The 19,718-nt window shown below is 28.3% G+C and overlaps 2 protein-coding genes across 2 annotated transcripts; one reads left to right on the top strand and one right to left on the bottom strand.

Moving 5' to 3' along the window:
• Positions 1-273: 273 nt before the first annotated feature.
• Positions 274-5,002, bottom strand: LOC113383975 (integrin alpha-4-like). The gene is made up of 16 exons (XM_026622076.1): positions 4,870-5,002; positions 4,669-4,748; positions 4,321-4,557; positions 3,794-4,027; positions 3,106-3,315; positions 2,925-3,027; positions 2,673-2,858; positions 2,395-2,568; positions 2,155-2,291; positions 1,991-2,093; positions 1,745-1,892; positions 1,290-1,509; positions 1,034-1,212; positions 774-960; positions 575-697; positions 274-498 (listed from the first exon to the last, which is right to left on the bottom strand). The coding sequence occupies exons 1-16, from the start codon at positions 5,000-5,002 to the stop codon at positions 274-276; spliced, it is 2,679 nt and encodes an 892-aa protein (XP_026477861.1).
• A 13,517-nt stretch (positions 5,003-18,519) lies between these two features.
• Positions 18,520-19,583, top strand: LOC113383959 (ubiquinone biosynthesis monooxygenase COQ6, mitochondrial-like). Its single transcript, XM_026622075.1, has 3 exons — positions 18,520-18,700; positions 19,104-19,288; positions 19,470-19,583. The coding sequence occupies exons 1-3, from the start codon at positions 18,520-18,522 to the stop codon at positions 19,488-19,490; spliced, it is 387 nt and encodes a 128-aa protein (XP_026477860.1). The 3' UTR covers positions 19,491-19,583.
• Positions 19,584-19,718: the final 135 nt, after the last annotated feature.

Genomic DNA, 19,718 nt, shown 5'->3' with positions numbered 1-19,718 from the left:
AATGACGTTAACATTGGCAATGCTTGAAAACAGTGCAACATCATTGTCGTCTAAAATTTCTGAAATCAATAGAAGGCTGATAAAAACACATATGGAAAAATACGTTAATTTGGAAACACAATTTGTTATATGAAAAATTGCCATAAGAGATACTACTGCTATTCTATATGGAATTGAATTACAACAATAATTAAGTTCAAATCTACTTAGACCATTAAAATATGTTGGTATTAATTGTGTATACAAGATAAAATTTAAAAATAACTTCGAATATTATTTCTTACCTTTTAAAACAGATACATTCATAGCCATGTCTATGGATAGTCGAACTACTGTTTGTTCTTGAAAGAAAGGTCCTACTTGACATTTAATTTCGTAGCACAAAAATGATGGTGAATTGCAATTTAGCAATAAAGTTCTATTTTCTGGCGATTCTTGATAATTGCTCACATCACGAGTTTTTCGAGACCGCGGCATTGTCATTCTATACATCTCAGTCTATTAAAATTAAAATATTGTTGCTATTATCTGTTACTTTTTAATAGATCGTCTTTGCATTATAATTAAAAAATACCTCATTATTAAAGTCGTAACTATCAAAATCTTCAGTTGAGTATTCATTTTCGACATGATAATTGATTTGATTACTTGAGCATTGTAGTGGCTGGCCATCCTGCGATCCTGCATTTGAATGGACCTGGAATGCATACCAAATTTTTACAATTAAGATTCAAATTTTCTTTATTCTAGGGCTTTAGCAAAGTTGTACTAACCACTAAGAATTTTTTTATTTCATTTTTGTCGCGGTGCATTGCATAGGGAAATATTATGGAGAGAGCAGCTTGATGAACAGGACTTGCACCAAATTTTTGGACAATAAAATTATGTTGAAATCTCAATAGTTCCACTGCAGTTTCATTATCGGGTGTATCATATGATAATGCATCTTGCGGCGTTTTACTATGGAGTAACAAATTACATTTAATGAACATTGCCAAAAGCCTTTCAGTAATTGTATAATTATTTATCTTACCCAGTAACCGTAATATCGAATTCATTTTTCAACTGAATAGCTATATCTTTAATATTATTTTTTTCAATGTTACTACTAATTGTAGTCGCAGCCACGTTGAATAATAACTCGTTGTCTGTCATATCATAGTCTTCTAATAAGCCTACTTTGCTCATATCCAGAGGAAGAGTGAAGAAATACTACAAATATTATAAATTATTATGCTTTCACACTCGTTCAGATAACCTATATGAATAAAATATAATATATTGCTTACTCTTTTATCATTATATAGAGGGTTTGCTACGAAGCAAGTAATTGCTATATTATATTCTCCAGCGTCATCATCTTGTTGGCAACTAGACGGAATGCTTTCTAAATCAACTGGTTTTGGTATTTTAACATGGAGTTGAGTCGAGTAAGCAGATTCACCTTTATTGTGGACTTCAACTTCCAATTGCAATGTTTTATCTGAGCCCAGAATGTATACCATTTTGCTAAAAATATACGAACACAAAAATACATCCATTAGTGGAATTTAAATCGACCTAATTGTTGTGTAATCAACCAAATAGTTGATTAGTACTAGCTATCGTTTACTATTATAATACTTTAGCTACTTAGCCGTAGCTTTTAGTTTGTATTTCAATCTCCTAGCTTTTTTGTTATATCATTAATTTTTCTTTTTTCCTTTGTATTATATCTTTAATGCATTTTTCATTTTATACTTACGTTGTACCATTAAATTTAACGTCAACATGTAAATCCGATGTACATTGACCGTCATTTCCACAGTTAGAAGCGAAAGATATTGTGGCAGAAGCTCGAGTCTTAGAACCTAATCTCATCACTGGACAATTCGTACAAAAACCATCGTAATCTGAATGTTAAATTTCCAAAAATATTATTTTTAATAAAAACCGTATTATATACACACATATATATATGTGTGTATGCGCATATGAGAAATATACTGACTAGGAAAATTTTGAGTCCCATATAAAAGAACACTGCTATAGTTTGATTCCGGCAAAAGGCTATAAGACGATATAATTTCCATTGGTTCAAAATTATTTTTTGCCTAAAATGCAATTCAAGGTTTAATATTATTATTACATCATCTTAAATATTGATATATTAACCTTCAGATCAAATGTGATAGTTTCACACGTTTCTCTGTTTATCGCCACCTTCACATTAGCTTCATTTTGAAATCTTCCTGTTTTTGATAAAGTAACACGCCCAAAAGCTGCATCGGCTGATACATTTCGTATCACAACTGTTAATAAAAGTCATTTATAGTTATATTTATAAAGCTCTTTTATACGTTACACTGCATATTTTAATGCTAAAAATGTTATAAAACTCGGTTTATAAATTACCCATGTCTGTTGGTAATCCACGTCCGGAATAAAAAACACATAAATCAATTTCGAATTGTGTTGCTGAATGATCTAAACTATTTGATTTTGTTTTTATTGACACCACGACATCCATCACTGGTTTTGATCTTAACAGAACCGCGTGGCCAGATATAAAGGAACCAACTGCAAAATCTAAATTTGGAATAGAAAAAGTAATGCAAATCGAAATGCATAGACTTCAATATACTTGTCAATTCAAAGTGTTTTGTTCTCAATTGTTTAGCTGTTTACGTTACCTCCATATCCATTGCTGTCGAGATCTTCAGCTTTACTGAAGCTAACACCAAAGCCTTTCAATTCAGGTGATAATACACTCGCAGATATCCTTGTGCTTCGAGCAGCTGATAGACCTGATGGACCACCGTAATATACATATAAAGCACCTCTAAAATCATCGTCATATGGAGCTCCAACTGCCAAATCTGAAGAAATAATTAAATATGTATAATAAAAATACTAATGCATATACAATTTTCTTTAAGAATTACCATTGTATCCATCTCCATCGACGTCTCCGAGAAATTGTACGGCATATCCAAACATAGCGCCCTTCACCGAACCATCAAATGAAATACTAAGACTCAATCGGCCCTGCATATAAAATAAATAATAAGTAAAACTCCAAATACTAAAGTTAAAGTTTTAATATAAATGTGAAATGACTCTCACTGTATTTGAACCCATATAAACATATATTCGTCCTTCATCTTCAACGCTGCTCCATTGAGGCGCTCCGATTACTAAGTCGTCCAGGCCATCATTGTCGAGATCGCCACTTGCGATAGATGCACCGAAATATTCTCCAATAGTTTTACCAACAAGTTCTTGTTTAATGATCATAGCCTCTCTTGTTGTTCTGGCAAATTCAAAAATTATTACCTAAAACGAATGTAATTATTTATTTTTACAAAATTATTTAAATTTTTCATTAATATCACAGTTAAAAACGAAAAATTCCCAATGATCTCATAAATAGCCATTTGTAAACGCTAACATTAATATTATTATTATTATTATTATCTTACTATTTCTAATATTGTTATTTTGTTATATTTTATTGTTTTTCTAGTATTATTTTATTATTCAGAAATTTTATTTATATTATTTATTAATTTTATTTTCATTATTATTTGCTTTTATTTTATATTAAATCATCATACTACGGATATTATTTTCATGTAAATTCTATCCTTTGCACTCTTATTTATTTAAATTTATGTTATTATTTATCAATATTGCTATTTAACAGTTGTAATAAATATTGTAATTAAAAAAAAATTAATATCACAGTTATAAAATATTTAATATTTCTAAATGCAATAATATATTATTTGATTACTGCTTGAATATTAGATACCTTTCCTTTATACATCGATCTTGGGGCACTCGCCACGTACAAAACTTTGTCGCGATTGTAGAAATAACCTGATGATACTTGATATCCAACATAATCATCATCTATTGGACCGCCAACAGTTTTGTAAGGATTTGTGACTAATGGTTGTCCGAGTCCTCTTTCCAGGTTGCGATACAATATTACAGCCCCACGAAGGTTAAACACACCTGGAGCCCCTATCACAAGTTGCATGTTCTGAAATAATATTTATATAAATTTATTACTTTTTTATCTATTTGAGATATCAAGAAATGGTTTTTGAGATCAGTGATAATGATTGTAATATAATAATTGATAACAAGCATTTGTAAATGTCTTATAGATAAGATATAGGTTAAAATCGATAAGACATATGCCTAGATGCAACTACATATTCTAAATTGAAAATATATACTATATCGTTCATTTATTTTTTCATTCTATATTTGATTTTTGCTGAATATTTAATACCAAAATGTTTAAGATATTATAGTTATTAAATTTTGTACCCCATTTGTAAGATTTTTTGGTATGTGGACTGACATTCCAGCCAGACCATTTCCCCAATCGTAGACCGAAACTGGATTCGAGTTCGCAGTTGATTCTTGCAGAGTATATATCTCGTGATCATCTAAAGGTGTCATAACATATTGGGGTTGCATATTTGCTTGACTGTGACCCCAATAACAAGAACCTATCATGTAATACGAGTTCCATTTCTGATTTATCATTCTGTGACTGCAAACCTAAAACACAAAATTACACATAATCGGCTTGTACAAATTAAATGTTCCTAATAATAAACTAAAAATGATTTTCTATTTTAAATTAAATTCTAAAATCTAATATTAACTTACAGCATAAGAATGGGTTGACGTGCTAACATCCATAGCACCACCCAGCCACCCATTGGCTTTTCTGTGGTCTTTTCCTGGAGCTGTAAGAATTGAAATATATTTTGAATTGAAAGAGAAAGAACTAAACACTGGCTTCTATTTCTTATTATATATTTCTCTTTTCATATGAAATGTAAACAAATATTCTGACTATATACTTACTGTTCATGGAATTGATATCTATAACATTGCAAGAGTTTTTGAAAGGACATTTGTACACAGCTCCAGGATCTGTGACTTGAGGAAGAAACGGATTGCTCCCTTTCGGCGCACCAACTTGAACCCTGAGAATCATAATATGTATAAATATATATGTATATATATATATATATATACATATATATATAAACTGAATATGCTTAATTTTGCTCATCTCCGTATGATCAATATTTTTATTACAAAAATATTTTTTATTAAACATAATAAATTGATAAATATATAATAGAATATATTTGTTTTTGACCTGTTCTCATATAATATTTATGAAAACTGTATAAAATTTGTGCCCCAAAAATTTTTTATTAGATTGTGGAGCATAGTAGTTAACACTTTGTTATGACAGCAAATACTCAAACAATATGTAGTTATCATTTTGTAATTACTTTACAATTAATGATTAAAAATACTATTCAATTAATTTTGTAAAATTAAAAATAAAAATGAAACGTATGATAGAAATAGAGAATTTTTCTATCAAGTTTCTTCTTGAAATATCGAAAAATAATCATTAGCACACTTGTAGTAGCCAAAGATTCTATCTAATTATAATAAAATTGATGATCTCCATAATTGCAGTATATAAATAAAACAAAGCAAGACAAACGATTTGTTATATGCAATACTTGAAACTTTTAATCAAACAACGAGTTCTTGATTACACGCAATTATTCATATTGTTATTTACATTTGTTATTGAATGCAGTTATTATCGCTACTCAATATTTCTTGAGATTCTTATTATAAATGGCATATACGTTGGCAATATTATTATAATTTCTCATACTACAGATACTCATTTCAAAATTCTAAATAGATAATGGAGAGTTATTTATTTTAGAGAAATGGTTTATCATTTTGTAGTAGAAATACTTATTTATAAAAACATAAACTTGAAGCAAAAGATAGATATATATATATATATATTTATTTATTTATTTATATATATGTGTTTATGTGTGTGTTAGAAAGTTAGTTTTGATGTTATCATCAAATCAAATCAATCAAAATATATATAAAGCGAGAGGTTTTTCTTCAGATGGTGAAATAATATGATAAAATTGTTTCTTGAGCATCCATCCAGTAACACGTAACACGTACTCCAAGCTGACAACATGTTCGTTTGGAATAAGCTTTTTTATAATAAAATATATTATTTATTTTAATTTTACAATTTTTTATAATTTATCATAACTTTACGTTTTATCAGTTTTTTGTTTCATATTTATGTTTTGCGTGCAATTTCATGTGTTTTGTGTTTTTTTTTCAAATTAATTTGTATGCACTGAAGATGGGTCAAATCAAGACCCGAAACGTATGTTCTCTGAATAAAAACATTTTCTTTCAATAAAACTGTTTTTAATTACTGGATGGATGCCCAAGAAACAATTTTATCATAAATATATATATATATATATATATATATATATTAAACACAAATTAAACATATATATATAAAGTTCCGGGTCTGTTCAAAAAGTACCCGGAATTTTCGTTTTTTCAAAAAAATATTTATTTATTCGTCTACATTAATGTGGTCCCCTTCAAAGTAGTCCCCCCCAGATATAATACACTTATGCCAGCGTTTTTTCCAATTTTCGAAGCACCCTTGATATTCACTTTTTGATATGTCCTTGAGCACTCTCAGCGATTTTCTTCAATCGAGGAAAACCGCCGTCCTTTCATGGGTCTCTTCAACTTTGGGAATAGGAAAAAGTCACACGGAGCCATATCTGGTGAATTTTTGCACTTTGCAACACTTTATTTCATTTTTTACGCAAAATTTAATACAAATTCTTTGACTTTTCAATTCTTCCATTGTAAAAATCGCCGAGCTCAGAAAAACACGTCGAACCTTAGCGACTACCACAGACAAAGTAAACAGTGAATATAGCTGAAAATTTCATCATACTTTAGGGGCATGTATACCAACACAATAAAAAAAAAAATTTGACAATCAGACACTCCAGACCCGCGAAATTTAATTATTAGTAATTCCGGGTACTTTTTGAACACACCTCGTATATATATTTATATGTGTGTGTTTGTGTGTGTGTAGTAGTAGTAGGTTCTTCCAAATCAATACATTGATTAAAAGGGAAAGATTTATGAATTAATCTTTAATATTTTCAAAAATAAAGATTTATTTATAAGTCTTTATAACTTTATAATAATAAAAGGACGTCATCCAAAACATTCTCAAAAAAACTATCTTATGTACTTTATTTACAGTATAAGTTAGTCCGGCACGCTCGGGACCGGCCTAGGTGCCGGCCGGTTTGTCGAAAATTCCGGACTATAGAGCGGTAATTACAATAACAATTAGGTTAATAATTAGGCTATAAAACTAGTACAAAGTGGTGAAAAACAGCATTTCAATAGGGCGGCAGTCATTAGAAATGGCAAAACGGTTAATCTGTCTTTATTTTTCTCTAAAAAAAACCTTGGCTGCTTTTTCACCTCCAGATACCGGAGGTGTAAAATCATATCGGTCATTTTGAATGGTCTTTTTTGAAAATCGGTTTTTATAAGCGATATGTTAATGTAAAGAAGTCATTATATTCGACTGTTTTTAAAGTATTTTGTATGAAAACCGAACTTTGCATATGAAATACGCCAATCTGTCCGGCGTCATACTAAGCGGATTTTACTGTATTTATATATTTATTTATATATAGATATGCATAATATATATATATATATATATATATATATATATATATATATACATATATATGCAATTTGCAAAATCGAGCAAATTAAGAAAAATTTCATGCTTTATTTACCCAATTGTTACACTAACGGTTATAACCGCGGTATTAATAATGGAAACAATTGAATATACATAAATCTATAGAATATATTCTGTATATTTTTTATTCACATTTCTAACAATAAGTGAAAATTGATCATTGCCGCTTAATGTTAGGAAGACCTTACTAAAGTTAGACCCGTACCGTCCCGTTATAAGATGAATCTCTATTCATACATATACATTGTTTAGGTATATATAAATAACTTAAAGCAATTTAATTTATGCCAAGTATGATTGAAATATTAGTCATACCATCAGCACACGCTTTATTTGAATATAAAATATCTCACGTGTTCAATAAAAAGTATGAATATCTTCAAGATGACGCCAGATATCAACTTGTATGTATTTTAATTTGATTCATAAGATTATGATTATTACTTGATTCAATCTTACTCAATGTTATATAAAGAGCTTGAGTTCGTGGAATTTATGTAATACCAATAAGATTATTAACAAAATGTTTTGTTTTGTAAACTCACCAATTTTCCCTTATTGCAACGGAATATCCAAAATGCGCATTATTGGGTCCTTTATACAATATTGGAAATTTCACATCAATGTTATAGCACAGCGCAATATCACAAAGAAACACTAACGGTAGCAAAACACTTATTGACTCAATCATTTTATTAGTTAGTCTATTATCTTAATAGCTCAGTAATTTATGTTATAAAAACAATATTGTTTTTAAAAATTACATCACAATCAGTTAAACAGTAGCTATTAACCGTCAATATCGTAAAGAGCGCGCGTTTGTGATTTGACCGCAGTTATTATCGCGCCTCAACTGAGACAAATTTCCGTTCTGTAATATCGCAAGCAATCCAACATTATGCCCACCACATAAGTTATTCAGTAAACGTTCGATAGCAATGAAAAATCTCGTCGCCAAGTTAGGACTCTGGAGAAGATGATACTCAAATTGAAATTTTGTATTTTAAAGTAATAATATGAAGCTAATTGATCAAGAAACAGACATATGATCTTCGAATGCAATGAGTAATACATGTATGAATCTATCATTTTATTTATTAAAATTAAAACTAATATATTGGTAATTAATTATATTTGATAATTAATATCTCCCTAAACTGATACTAGAACGTTTTAAATCTTTTTCACGCGTAGCTTTTTATAGAACACAAAATATTTGTCGTTTTTATGGTTTTGTTTTCAAATTAATAAAAAATGAATTATGTATATTTGAATATAATGAAGTCAAGCCAAAACGGAATAAATATATTGTTCTTAACTGCCCTCAAAAAATATTTCACATTGTTTGGCAATTATGAGCTTTTAGGTGCAACGTAGAGCTTTGGTGATTTCATGATCATTTTTTGGTTACTGTGATTAGTTTTAAGTCAAAATTTACTAAAGAGTGTTGGAAAGTTTCATCAAAAGTTGGCATATTTAATTAGTTGAAATTAATTAAAATTAATCAAAATAACCTAAAAATAGTAATAATTTCACCAAAGCTCTAGGTTGCACCTAAAAGCTCATAATTTCCAAACAACTTGAAATATTTTTTTTCAGGAAATTAAGGTAATACTATTACCCAGGTTTCGGCTTGACGTTGAGGTCTGGGACATCCTGTATAAATATATATATATATATATATATATATATATATATACAAATATATATATATATATATATATATATATATATTTATACATATTTGCGTGCGTGTATTTTATTAATTCCTTTATTCATTAATTATTTTTATTCCCAAATTAATAAGGGTTATTATAATAAAATTCATAAAGTTATAAAAATTACCTATTTAAAAAATTATATAAAAATAACTGGACCAGCAAAAAAAAATTAAAACTAGTGGAATGCATGGCATCGTGCCTTAAGGCAAATTGCTGGATTTTCCGTACCGTAATTAAAAATCTAGATATGAAACCCAAAAAAAATTACACACTATTGAAATCTCTATAAAATAACTGATCATTTGATGTACCTATGTCGAATAAACATTTTTAACCGCCTAATGATATTTTTTAACTTATTTTTGTTGAGAGTATATAAACGCTGGACGTGCCTTCCCAAAAATTACAACAATTCTTCATCTAGTCAATACAAGTAAAATGTTTTTTGAATTATTAAAATCGGACGAGTTACCGTTTTTGGCACTTTTTGCCTCGTATCGTCGGAACGGCTAGACCTGCCTTTGCCAAAAACTAATCAGCACGTCTTCCTATCAATACGAATCGAATGTTTTTTGAATTATTCAAATCGGTTGATCGGTGTTCCCGAAATCGTCGACGAAAATTTGTATCTGCACACAAACACACATATACATCCATTTTTTATAAGGTATGCCAAAATATTTAGAAACCTTTGAAACGTAAAGATATACTATAACTTAGCCTACGTGAAGTTAAAAAATGCAGGACACTTGAAATAGAGTCATGTGATTAACATAATTTATTGATCAATATTGTATATCGATATCGATAATGCTACAATTTTAATATTCTGAGTTTTATGTATTGTATAAGATGTAAAGGAAAAAATATACCCTACTAAGTTAATTTTGTTGAAAAATATGAATAGATTTTTAGGGTTCATAACACCAGAAAAAAGAAAAGTTAAAGGCATTAAAACATTTATAGTATACCAAAAATTGGATTTTAAATGCAATTTCAATTTTTGTGTGTATGACATTCAGTGCTCTAACGCATGAATTGACCTTTGCATTTAGATTATTATTAGATCTCCAAATATCTCAAAAGACATTTACGAAAAAATATTGAACAATCATTTAAAAAGAAATTTTGAATAAAATGTTTATCAGGTCCATATCAACAGTATATGTTAAAAATTAAAAAACGAGCGTCACATGTGTCGCTTTCGTCGTGCGTTTTGAGTCATTTGTTACCGCATGTCCTCGGGCGGTCAGCCGGCATTGGTACCTGGAAATGCCGCTGCGTCAGCGGACGCTTCCCGTTTCGATGAAATTAATTTCGTTTTACACAGAAACTAATAAAAACGTATGACTGAACGAAGGTTTGTTCATAAAGATATCAATTTATTGCTATATAGGACTCTAAAAGCAACTACATGAAAAATATCAGAAAATAATTTCTAAAAAATTAAGCCATTGATAAGGAAGTAGATAGTTTAAATTTTCCATGTTTTACTTTTAGAACTTTTAACTGGTCATATTTTTTATTAGTTTTTAGAATGTACATGAAGGTACATTAGAGTAGTAGTGCACTGGTAGTAGAGTAATGGTTGCATTTTACCATTATTTAAATTAAATTCCATATTTTAAAAAACATCAGGACATAAATAAGGATATTTATATATATATATATATATATATATATATATATACATATATATATATATATATATATATATATATACGATATATATAAAATACATATTTTTGAATAGTCTTGAATTTGATGTTGATATAATATATATATAATTTGAGTTTAAAAGTCGGACGTTACATCAATAAAAATAGTATGAGAGTTTTTAGAAATTTATTTAAAATCCGTACGTTTCGGCTAGCATCTTAGCATTCATTCAGTGGCAATCATTATAACTATATAAATTAGAACTAAGTAAATAATATGTAAGAAATTTCATATAATAACAATAATAATAATAATAATAATAAACACTTAAAATTTTGTATCTTAATATAACATAAACAATATAAATTTTCAAGTTAAAAATAATATTACTATATAAAATCACTGATGCTTCGTGGAAATCCATTATCAAGTTTAACTTTTGTATTCTATATATAGTAATAATTCCACTTGTAGATGTAAATGTGAGATTTCAAAATTATTGTCAATGTAGTGAAGCATATTTATAGACAATCATGAAACATCAGATGAGTCATTTTAGATTTAATTATTTATGACACTATACAGAATTATCTAATCTGTTAATAACTGTAATTTTTGTTAAATATGATATAATTGTGCAAATATTGTTAAGTGTATCAAATTTACACAAAATTATAATAAATTTATATAATTATGATAAATGTAATTATTTATAAAAAGCTATTTGAATTTTTTATTTTCAAAAATATTATGTTTTTATAAATATTAAATTTTAATTGAATTAATAAAGATTTAAATATTTATTAATTTACTGCTTAAATCCAATTGAAAACAATAATATTTGATATTAGAAGTATTGTGGAAAAATAATAAAAAAGTTATATTGACCACATGAAGTAATGATTACTACATGATTGCAATAAAACCATATGATTTTATGTGCAATTATTTTACATATTATAAATTTGTTTATATATTGGCGCTTTAACGTGTATTAAATGTATTGCATTCAAAAATTTACTTAAATACGTGAATACGGTACGGAATTAAACGGAAATTAGCATTCCAATAATTCCAAATATTAAAATGAGTAATTTAAATACCTAAACCAAAAATAGAGTGTATTGAAGAGTTTGCATTAGTAGAATCAACATGAAACTTATTCAAACACATAATGTAAAATTATTGAATATGTACACAAATGAACAAAATAAACTCTGAGATCATCGCGAAGACATTGTAACCTTGTACAGGTGTCATAAATTCTCAAGTCTGGTAAACAAACTTGACTCTACTTTTTATTAATCCAACGTGAAAGAAACAATAAAAGAGTATATTATTTATCAAAGTGTTATTTAAAAAAACCTTTATAAAATCTGATTCATGTGGTATTGCTATGCGAGAACATATCATGTATCGTTAGCGTTATACATTGTTGTGATATATGAGTTAATTTTATACTTTGTTGATAAAAATTCATCAATTAATTAAGTATATATTATATATATATATATATAAATATATTATATATATATATATATATAAATATATTATATATATATATATATACGAGGTGTGTTCAAAAAGTACCCGGAATTACTAATAATTAAATTTCGCGGGTCTGGAGTGTCTGATTGTCAAAATTTTTTTTTAGTGTGTTGGTATACATGCCCCTAAAGTATGATGAAATTTTCAGCTATATTCACTGTTTACTTTGTCTGTGGTAGTCGCTAAGGTTCGACGTGTTTTTCTGAGCTCGGCGATTTTTACAATGGAAGAATTGAAAAGTCAAAGAATTTGTATTAAATTTTGCGTAAAAAATGAAATAAAGTGTTGCAAAGTGCAAAAATTCACCAGATATGGCTCCGTGTGACTTTTTCCTATTCCCAAAGTTGAAGAGACCCATGAAAGGACGGCGGTTTTCCTCGATTGAAGAAAATCGCTGAGAGTGCTCAAGGACATATCAAAAAGTGAATATCAAGGGTGCTTCGAAAATTGGAAAAAACGCTGGCATAAGTGTATTATATCTGGGGGGGACTACTTTGAAGGGGACCACATTAATGTAGACGAATAAATAAATATTTTTTTGAAAAAACGAAAATTCCGGGTACTTTTTGAACAGACCTCGTATATATATATATATATATATATATATATATATATATATATATATATATATATATATATATATGAATACATGATTAGAACAGTATAAGACTTATTACATTGAAAATTTTGCTCTAATAAGAGACTAAGACTATGTTAACCTAATTAAATAATTATATTATAGTATTAACAATTGAAAAAATATATATTATTATAACAGATTATATGAATATTGTTAATATAGTGTTTTGGGATGAAATTGATGAAAGTCTTGAAAAGTTTCTGAGGAATAAGAAATCCTCTACAAATGATTTAAAAATAAAATAAGCGCAGTATCATTCTTTATATGAAAAATAGAAAACTAATTTCAATATTTTCAGTCAGTTTTAAAGTTATCAAATTCAAATAAAAAATTGAAATAAAAAGCTTTATTTAATTATTTTAAAATCGACACTTTGCATTTAATTGAAATACTGCTATACTTACGATTACATCAATAAGAGCTGAGTTTCAGATATTACTTAGAACTCGTTGAAGTTACTTTCTTGAAACATAAATATTGAATCAAAGTGTCGATTAAATGTATTTCTGATAAATGTCTATTTTCGTAGCCAATGTTAGCTGAGTATTGTTACACCAATTCAGATAACAGTACGTTGGATAATGTAATAAAATATTTTCTATATCAGGTGTTCCAGACCACAACAAAAAATTACTATTGCCAAATAGTTGTAAAAATGTTTTCTTGTAAATATTTCTTCTATAAAACATAATTTTTTTCGAATTTCTTTTGCGTTAGTACTAGTTATAATTTGCATTTTGTTCACATTTATTATATGTTTAATAAAATAAATTTTCTATTTGTATATATATATATATATATATACATGTTAGATTTAATATAATATATTACAAATAAACGTATATTTGTCTCATTACCGAGGCTAGCAGAGATACATTATATATAATGTACAGATTCGCTTTCAAAATGACTCACTTTCATAGAATTTCATTAAATAATATTAAACGAATAATCTGACTCATAAGATAATGTAAATGTTTGTTACAAATAATAATTCAATTTTATTATTAAATTTTGTCTATCTATTTTGACTATAAACAAATATTTTTTCAACAATTAGTCAATGAATTTCCAATAAAGCTGTTTCATATAGCCAATCTTTAGCTAACAGCGCTACTTTTACTCTGTGGAAAAATGCAATCAGCAAATGAAAAACTAACATAACTTTAGAATTATAGTGTTAAATTAGTTATTTGAAAAGTATATCATTGGAGATTTTTATTTGGATGTTACTAACCTTTGTCAAAATATAGTTTTGAAATATATAAAAGTAAAATTGCATTTTATTAACATTATATATGTTATATATATATATAATATATATATATTATATATTTATATATATATAATATATATATATATATATATATATATATATATATTATATATACTATATATATATCTTTTATCTATTCTATATCTATCTCTCTCTATATATATATATATCTTATCTCTATCTCTCTATATATTATTTATAAAGTCTATTTAATCCCCCCCCCCCCTAGCAATAAATTTTTAACAATGTTAATCTTTTGAATTGAAAAAAATAACCAATTGACGATAATTAATTAAATCAATAAATAAACTAGCTGTAAGTGGAATTCTGTCTTGAGGCAATTATGGCATCGTGCCTTGAGGCAAATTGCTGGAACTTCCCGCACCGTAACGAAATGTTCGAGGAATATTGAATGTTTTCAAATAGATTATTATAAATATAGTAACATTGTCTAATATTTATAAGAATTATATAAACCGAATTGCAGAGTTGAAATTATTTCTAAAGTATAGTAGAACTATAGTCAGAATTAAAAATAAAATCTGAAATATTTTCGATATACAAAATACTAAAAAAAAAAAAAAAAAAAAAAAAAAAAAAAAAAAATTGAACAAAATTTTTTTTTCCAAAATCAATTATTTTGTTAAGACAAGCAGAAAGTTCTTTGAATCATTTAAATCGGACGCTTAGTTCTCTCAAAAACTGCCATTTTTTACATATTTAGCTCCGTATCTTCGAAATGGCTGGGCCTGCCTTTGCCAAAAACTAATAAACACTTCTCCCAATCATTACTAATTGAATGTTTTTTAGATCATTCAAATCGGATACTCCGTTCGCTCAAAAATTTGATTTCTATTTTTTGCACTCTTTGCTCCGTATCTCCGAAACGGCTGGACCTGCCTTTGCCAAAAACTAATCAGCTCTTTTCCCAATCAATAGGAATCGAATGTTTTTTGAACCATTCAAATCGGTTGATCCGTGCGCCCTAAAACGTGACTGGAAATTTGTATCCACACATACATACACACACACACACACACACACACACACACACACACACACACACATCCATTTTTTCTGAGGTATGCCAAAACGTTCAGAAACCTTCAAAACGTCGAGAAATGTAAAAATTTTCAATTCCGATTTTCGGCCCATTACAATAACTTACCCTACGGGAAGTTAGTAAAATGGAATATATTACTTGTATATTTTTTGATTACGCACATTCGCCAAATTTGTGTATTTTGTGACCCACTTGTGCAACAACATCCCACTCATTCTGTCAAATATAGAATTTGCAATAAAGTATTATGTTATCGGGTGATTGAACCCAAAGTAACTTTTAGAATAAATGAATTATTAAAAAAATAGTTACTTTTTATTTATTATTGAAATTAGAATCTAACTCCAGTATATTGATATTCTACGAAGAAATTACAAGTAAATGTGGAGTGTAAAAAAACTAAGAACTCGTATATTAAAGTTCCTTGAAATTTGATGCCTTTTAATAGTTACTTATCCTATTTGCTTATTTAAAATCATCGCTGATATGAAGAATATATTTAACTTTTTAATGTTAAGAGATATAAACAACATGTAAAATGAGAATTCACTTATATTGAAAGGAGATATTTCAGAAATATTGGATTATACCTGCTATATAATCGGAAAACTCATTTTTATTCAATACTAATTATTATCTGTTGTTCCACTTAAGTGGTGCTAAAGAAATAGTTTTTAAAACCAGTAAAAGTTACCTACTTTTATCTAACCTTTTTTGGACAGTAGACACAAGTAGATATGTTCGCAAATTTTGCGTAGGACGAGGTGGATTTGCAATGTTACGTAAAAAATCTGCGCAAAACTCTCACTTTTCACCCATCTTGAAGATATGTAATACTAAAGGTGAGTGAAATAGTCTGGAGACATTCATAACATCAAAAATCTTGAAGAAGTAAGGAAGTCGGGTCTAATTTAATTGAAATGCATGCTTCGGTAAGCGCGAGGGTTAATTTGGTGAAGTGAAGTGTTTAAAATAGTGAATTATATTTATTAAGTTAATAATATTATTTAAACATAATTTGGCAGTTTGTTTTTTATAGATTTTTTTCATATGCCTGCTGTTGGTATTTGTGCATTTCCTACAAGCGAACCCAGTGGCCCAACGGGATAATAGTAACCGCCGAAGAAGACCGAGACCTTGCAGGTAATTGATTTAATTATGAGATAATGTTATTAAAATAAATTGTTTTGATAATTATTTTCATTATAGTCAACGGTTAAAGTTATTGCTCTATGTTAGAGAATACTTAAAATATTGCGTTTTTATCATTAGTAATACGAATCTATTTATAATAATTACAAAATTAATGTATCTATCGAGATAATAAATAATTTGAGCAAATAAGCCACAAAAATAAATCATTACAAAAAACAATTTGCACAATTGATCAAACTTCTTTTATGCTTTACATAACATTGTCAACAACTTGATCAATGGTCTTATTATAATGACATTTTGTAATAGAATAATAATTCAATAAGAATTTCAAAAGAACAAAATAATGAATAGAAATAAGCCTTACTAACCCATTTTCAAAATTCAAGGAATAGAGGGCGGGAAGCGCCCAGTGGACGAACATTTGGACATTTTGATCACAAATTTCTATTTGCTGATGTAACAGTCAATCACAACTATATTTACAATTGCGGTGGAGGAGGTCAATATGGAGGCGGTCATGGTGGTAATAATCATGGGGGTGGAATACATGGAGGAGGAAACCACCACGGTGGCGGAAACCATCATGGAGGGGGAAGTCATGGTAGCGGTGGTCAAGGAAGTCATGGAGGAAACGGAAATGGAGATAACAACAACCACGGAAGCTCGGACTATGACTATAATAACTTCGAACCTGAAGTTGTAGACGCCGATGAGCCGGTCACCAACCGCCCAGGATGGTTTGAAAATCTATTCATGAACGTCTTCAACACTGGCCCACAAACGGTATTCGCTCCAATTCAGGAGTCCGCAGTCAGCGCTCTGCAAGACGTCGGTCAGTCTTCTGTAGGCGCCTTGCAGAGCGTCTCGCAAACCGCGGTCGACGCTCTACAAGACGCTGGTCAGAACGCTATCGGCGGTTTGCAAGGCGCTGGACAAGCGGTTGCTGATGTTTTTCAAAATATAGGTCAATCAGCTATTGGAACTTTTCAGGATTTCCTCCCTAAACCAGTCACAGAGAATACCGGTGAGGTTGATTATCCAGAAATTACAGTTAACGACAAATATGCTGGAAATAGATATAGCGTTGGGGGAGTGCATACTGCAGTTGGACCGCCTAATAGGAATCAAGGACAACGCAGACCACAAGGCTGGCTGAGGACCCTTAATGAGTGGGCCAAGCCGCTTTTTGATTGGTTTTAAAATACACGTCACAGCAAATTTCAAGTCTGATTTAATATAATATAAAATAATAAACATATAAAATGAAATGTAATAATAAAATATAAAATTGAAGTACAAGCTATTTATTTAATAATAAATAATTTTTAATAATAAGTATTATTTTTCAGATATCAACTGAGGCAAATAAGTATGAAATAATATGCATCATTTTATATTGTTCAATTTACATACCTTCATGAAAGCTTCGTCCATAGATAAATAAACATAAATAATGCCTTCGTCCATGTTTTACACTTGTGCATTTTATAAATATTACTGTCACTTTCAGAACTTCTTCTTCTTCATATATATAGAATAATATATCGATTGATTCTATATTTCTTCACATTACTAAAAACTATACAATATTTAGTTATTACACTTTCGTTTAATTAACGTTTTTAGAATTTTATGTTGAGAGGAAGTTTCTGACACAACCAACATAATCGTTTCCAATTGGTGTTATGTAGCAGTGTTGTCAACCTCACGCAAATGTAATGATGCTGAAGATGTCAGCATCGTATACATCTGTCAAACTAGTAGTCAAATAGCGCAAAAATGGCTGGTGCTATTTCAAAATATAATACCATTTTAAAATATAATAGAAACTTTATTCAACCTGTGTCATACTTTATTGAAAATGGATTTCATAAATACAGTACAGCCGAAACTAAAAATCAATATGACATAATAATAGCAGGAGGAGGAATGGTTGGCACAGCATTCCTTTTAGCACTGGGTAATTATAGGTTACCTAAAAATTATTGTTGGTTTATTATTTAATTACAACTTAATAATGTAAAAATATTTCGATTATATTAGGTGAAATATAAACTCTTATGTTTGCTGCAAAGAATACGTAATGTCATTACATAATTAAATGAGTTTTATTTATTATTAGAATATGGTTTGTTTTGTGTGTCAAAATAAAAAAATATATTTTCGTTTTGATTTATATTTTTTCTCATAATAACTGATACTTCATTACTTATTTTTTATTCATTTATAAATAATTTGAATTATATTTTTATATGCATTTTTTTCACTTTATTTTCTCACACTACTTGTAAATAATGCATGATATTGGCTCAAAGTATTTGATTTTAGTTTAGATATTTTATTGATAATATTTTGATTTCTAGCAAATGATGCAAGGCTTTCGAATAAGCAAATTTTACTGCTTGAAGGTGGTCCAAAATATGCTAAAAAGGAACTTTCTAACTACTCAAACAGAGTATCGGCTATTAACAAAGGATCTTCTCAATTGTTCAAAGATATCAATGTGTGGGATAAAATTAGAAGAAAGAAAGCAGTAAATGATATGCAGGTCTATTTTGCATCAAAAATAATTTATATTTAATGTTTATCATATATGATTTTGAAATTTTATTAGGTTTGGGATGCATGTTCTGATGCATCCATCAATTTTAATGATAATATGCATAACGACATAGCATTCATAATTGAAAATGATGAAATATTACATGCTTTGTACTCTTCTTTTGAAGAAACTCCAAAAACCAACATAACAATTTTAAATAAAGCAAAAGTAAAAAATCTAAAATTGGCAAAAGAGAATACTAAAAATGAAGTTGAATTGGAAACTGGAGAGAAATTCACTTGTAATCTTTTGGTAAGTCAGTTTAATATATACCTTAAATTTGAATCATATATATATATATATATATATATATATATATATATAAATTACATAATAAATTATACATAAGATTACATACATTATAGTTAATTGCTTA

Source organism: Ctenocephalides felis, unplaced genomic scaffold (assembly GCF_003426905.1).
Source record: "Ctenocephalides felis isolate EL2017-DRISC unplaced genomic scaffold, ASM342690v1 CF-g0.4_SCAFFOLD_00845, whole genome shotgun sequence".
Lineage (NCBI taxonomy): Eukaryota > Metazoa > Arthropoda > Insecta > Siphonaptera > Pulicidae > Ctenocephalides > Ctenocephalides felis.
Note: the sequence above shows the minus strand (reverse complement) of the source record. Positions and strands in the feature narration are given on the sequence as shown.

Coding starts and splice junctions, on each gene's coding strand:
- LOC113383975 (XM_026622076.1), bottom strand. CDS start 5,002: ATGATTCTCAGGGTTCAAGTTGGTGCGCCGAAAGGGAGCAATCCGTTT. Junction 2,859..2,924: donor CGATGGAGATGGATACAATG/GTAATTCTTAAA, acceptor TTATTTCTTCAG/ATTTGGCAGTTGGAGCTCCA. Junction 1,893..1,990: donor TGGGACTCAAAATTTTCCTA/GTCAGTATATTT, acceptor TTTAACATTCAG/ATTACGATGGTTTTTGTACG.
- LOC113383959 (XM_026622075.1), top strand. CDS start 18,520: ATGGCTGGTGCTATTTCAAAATATAATACCATTTTAAAATATAATAGA. Junction 18,701..19,103: donor AGCATTCCTTTTAGCACTGG/GTAATTATAGGT, acceptor TTTGATTTCTAG/CAAATGATGCAAGGCTTTCG. Junction 19,289..19,469: donor AAGCAGTAAATGATATGCAG/GTCTATTTTGCA, acceptor CTTCTTTTGAAG/AAACTCCAAAAACCAACATA.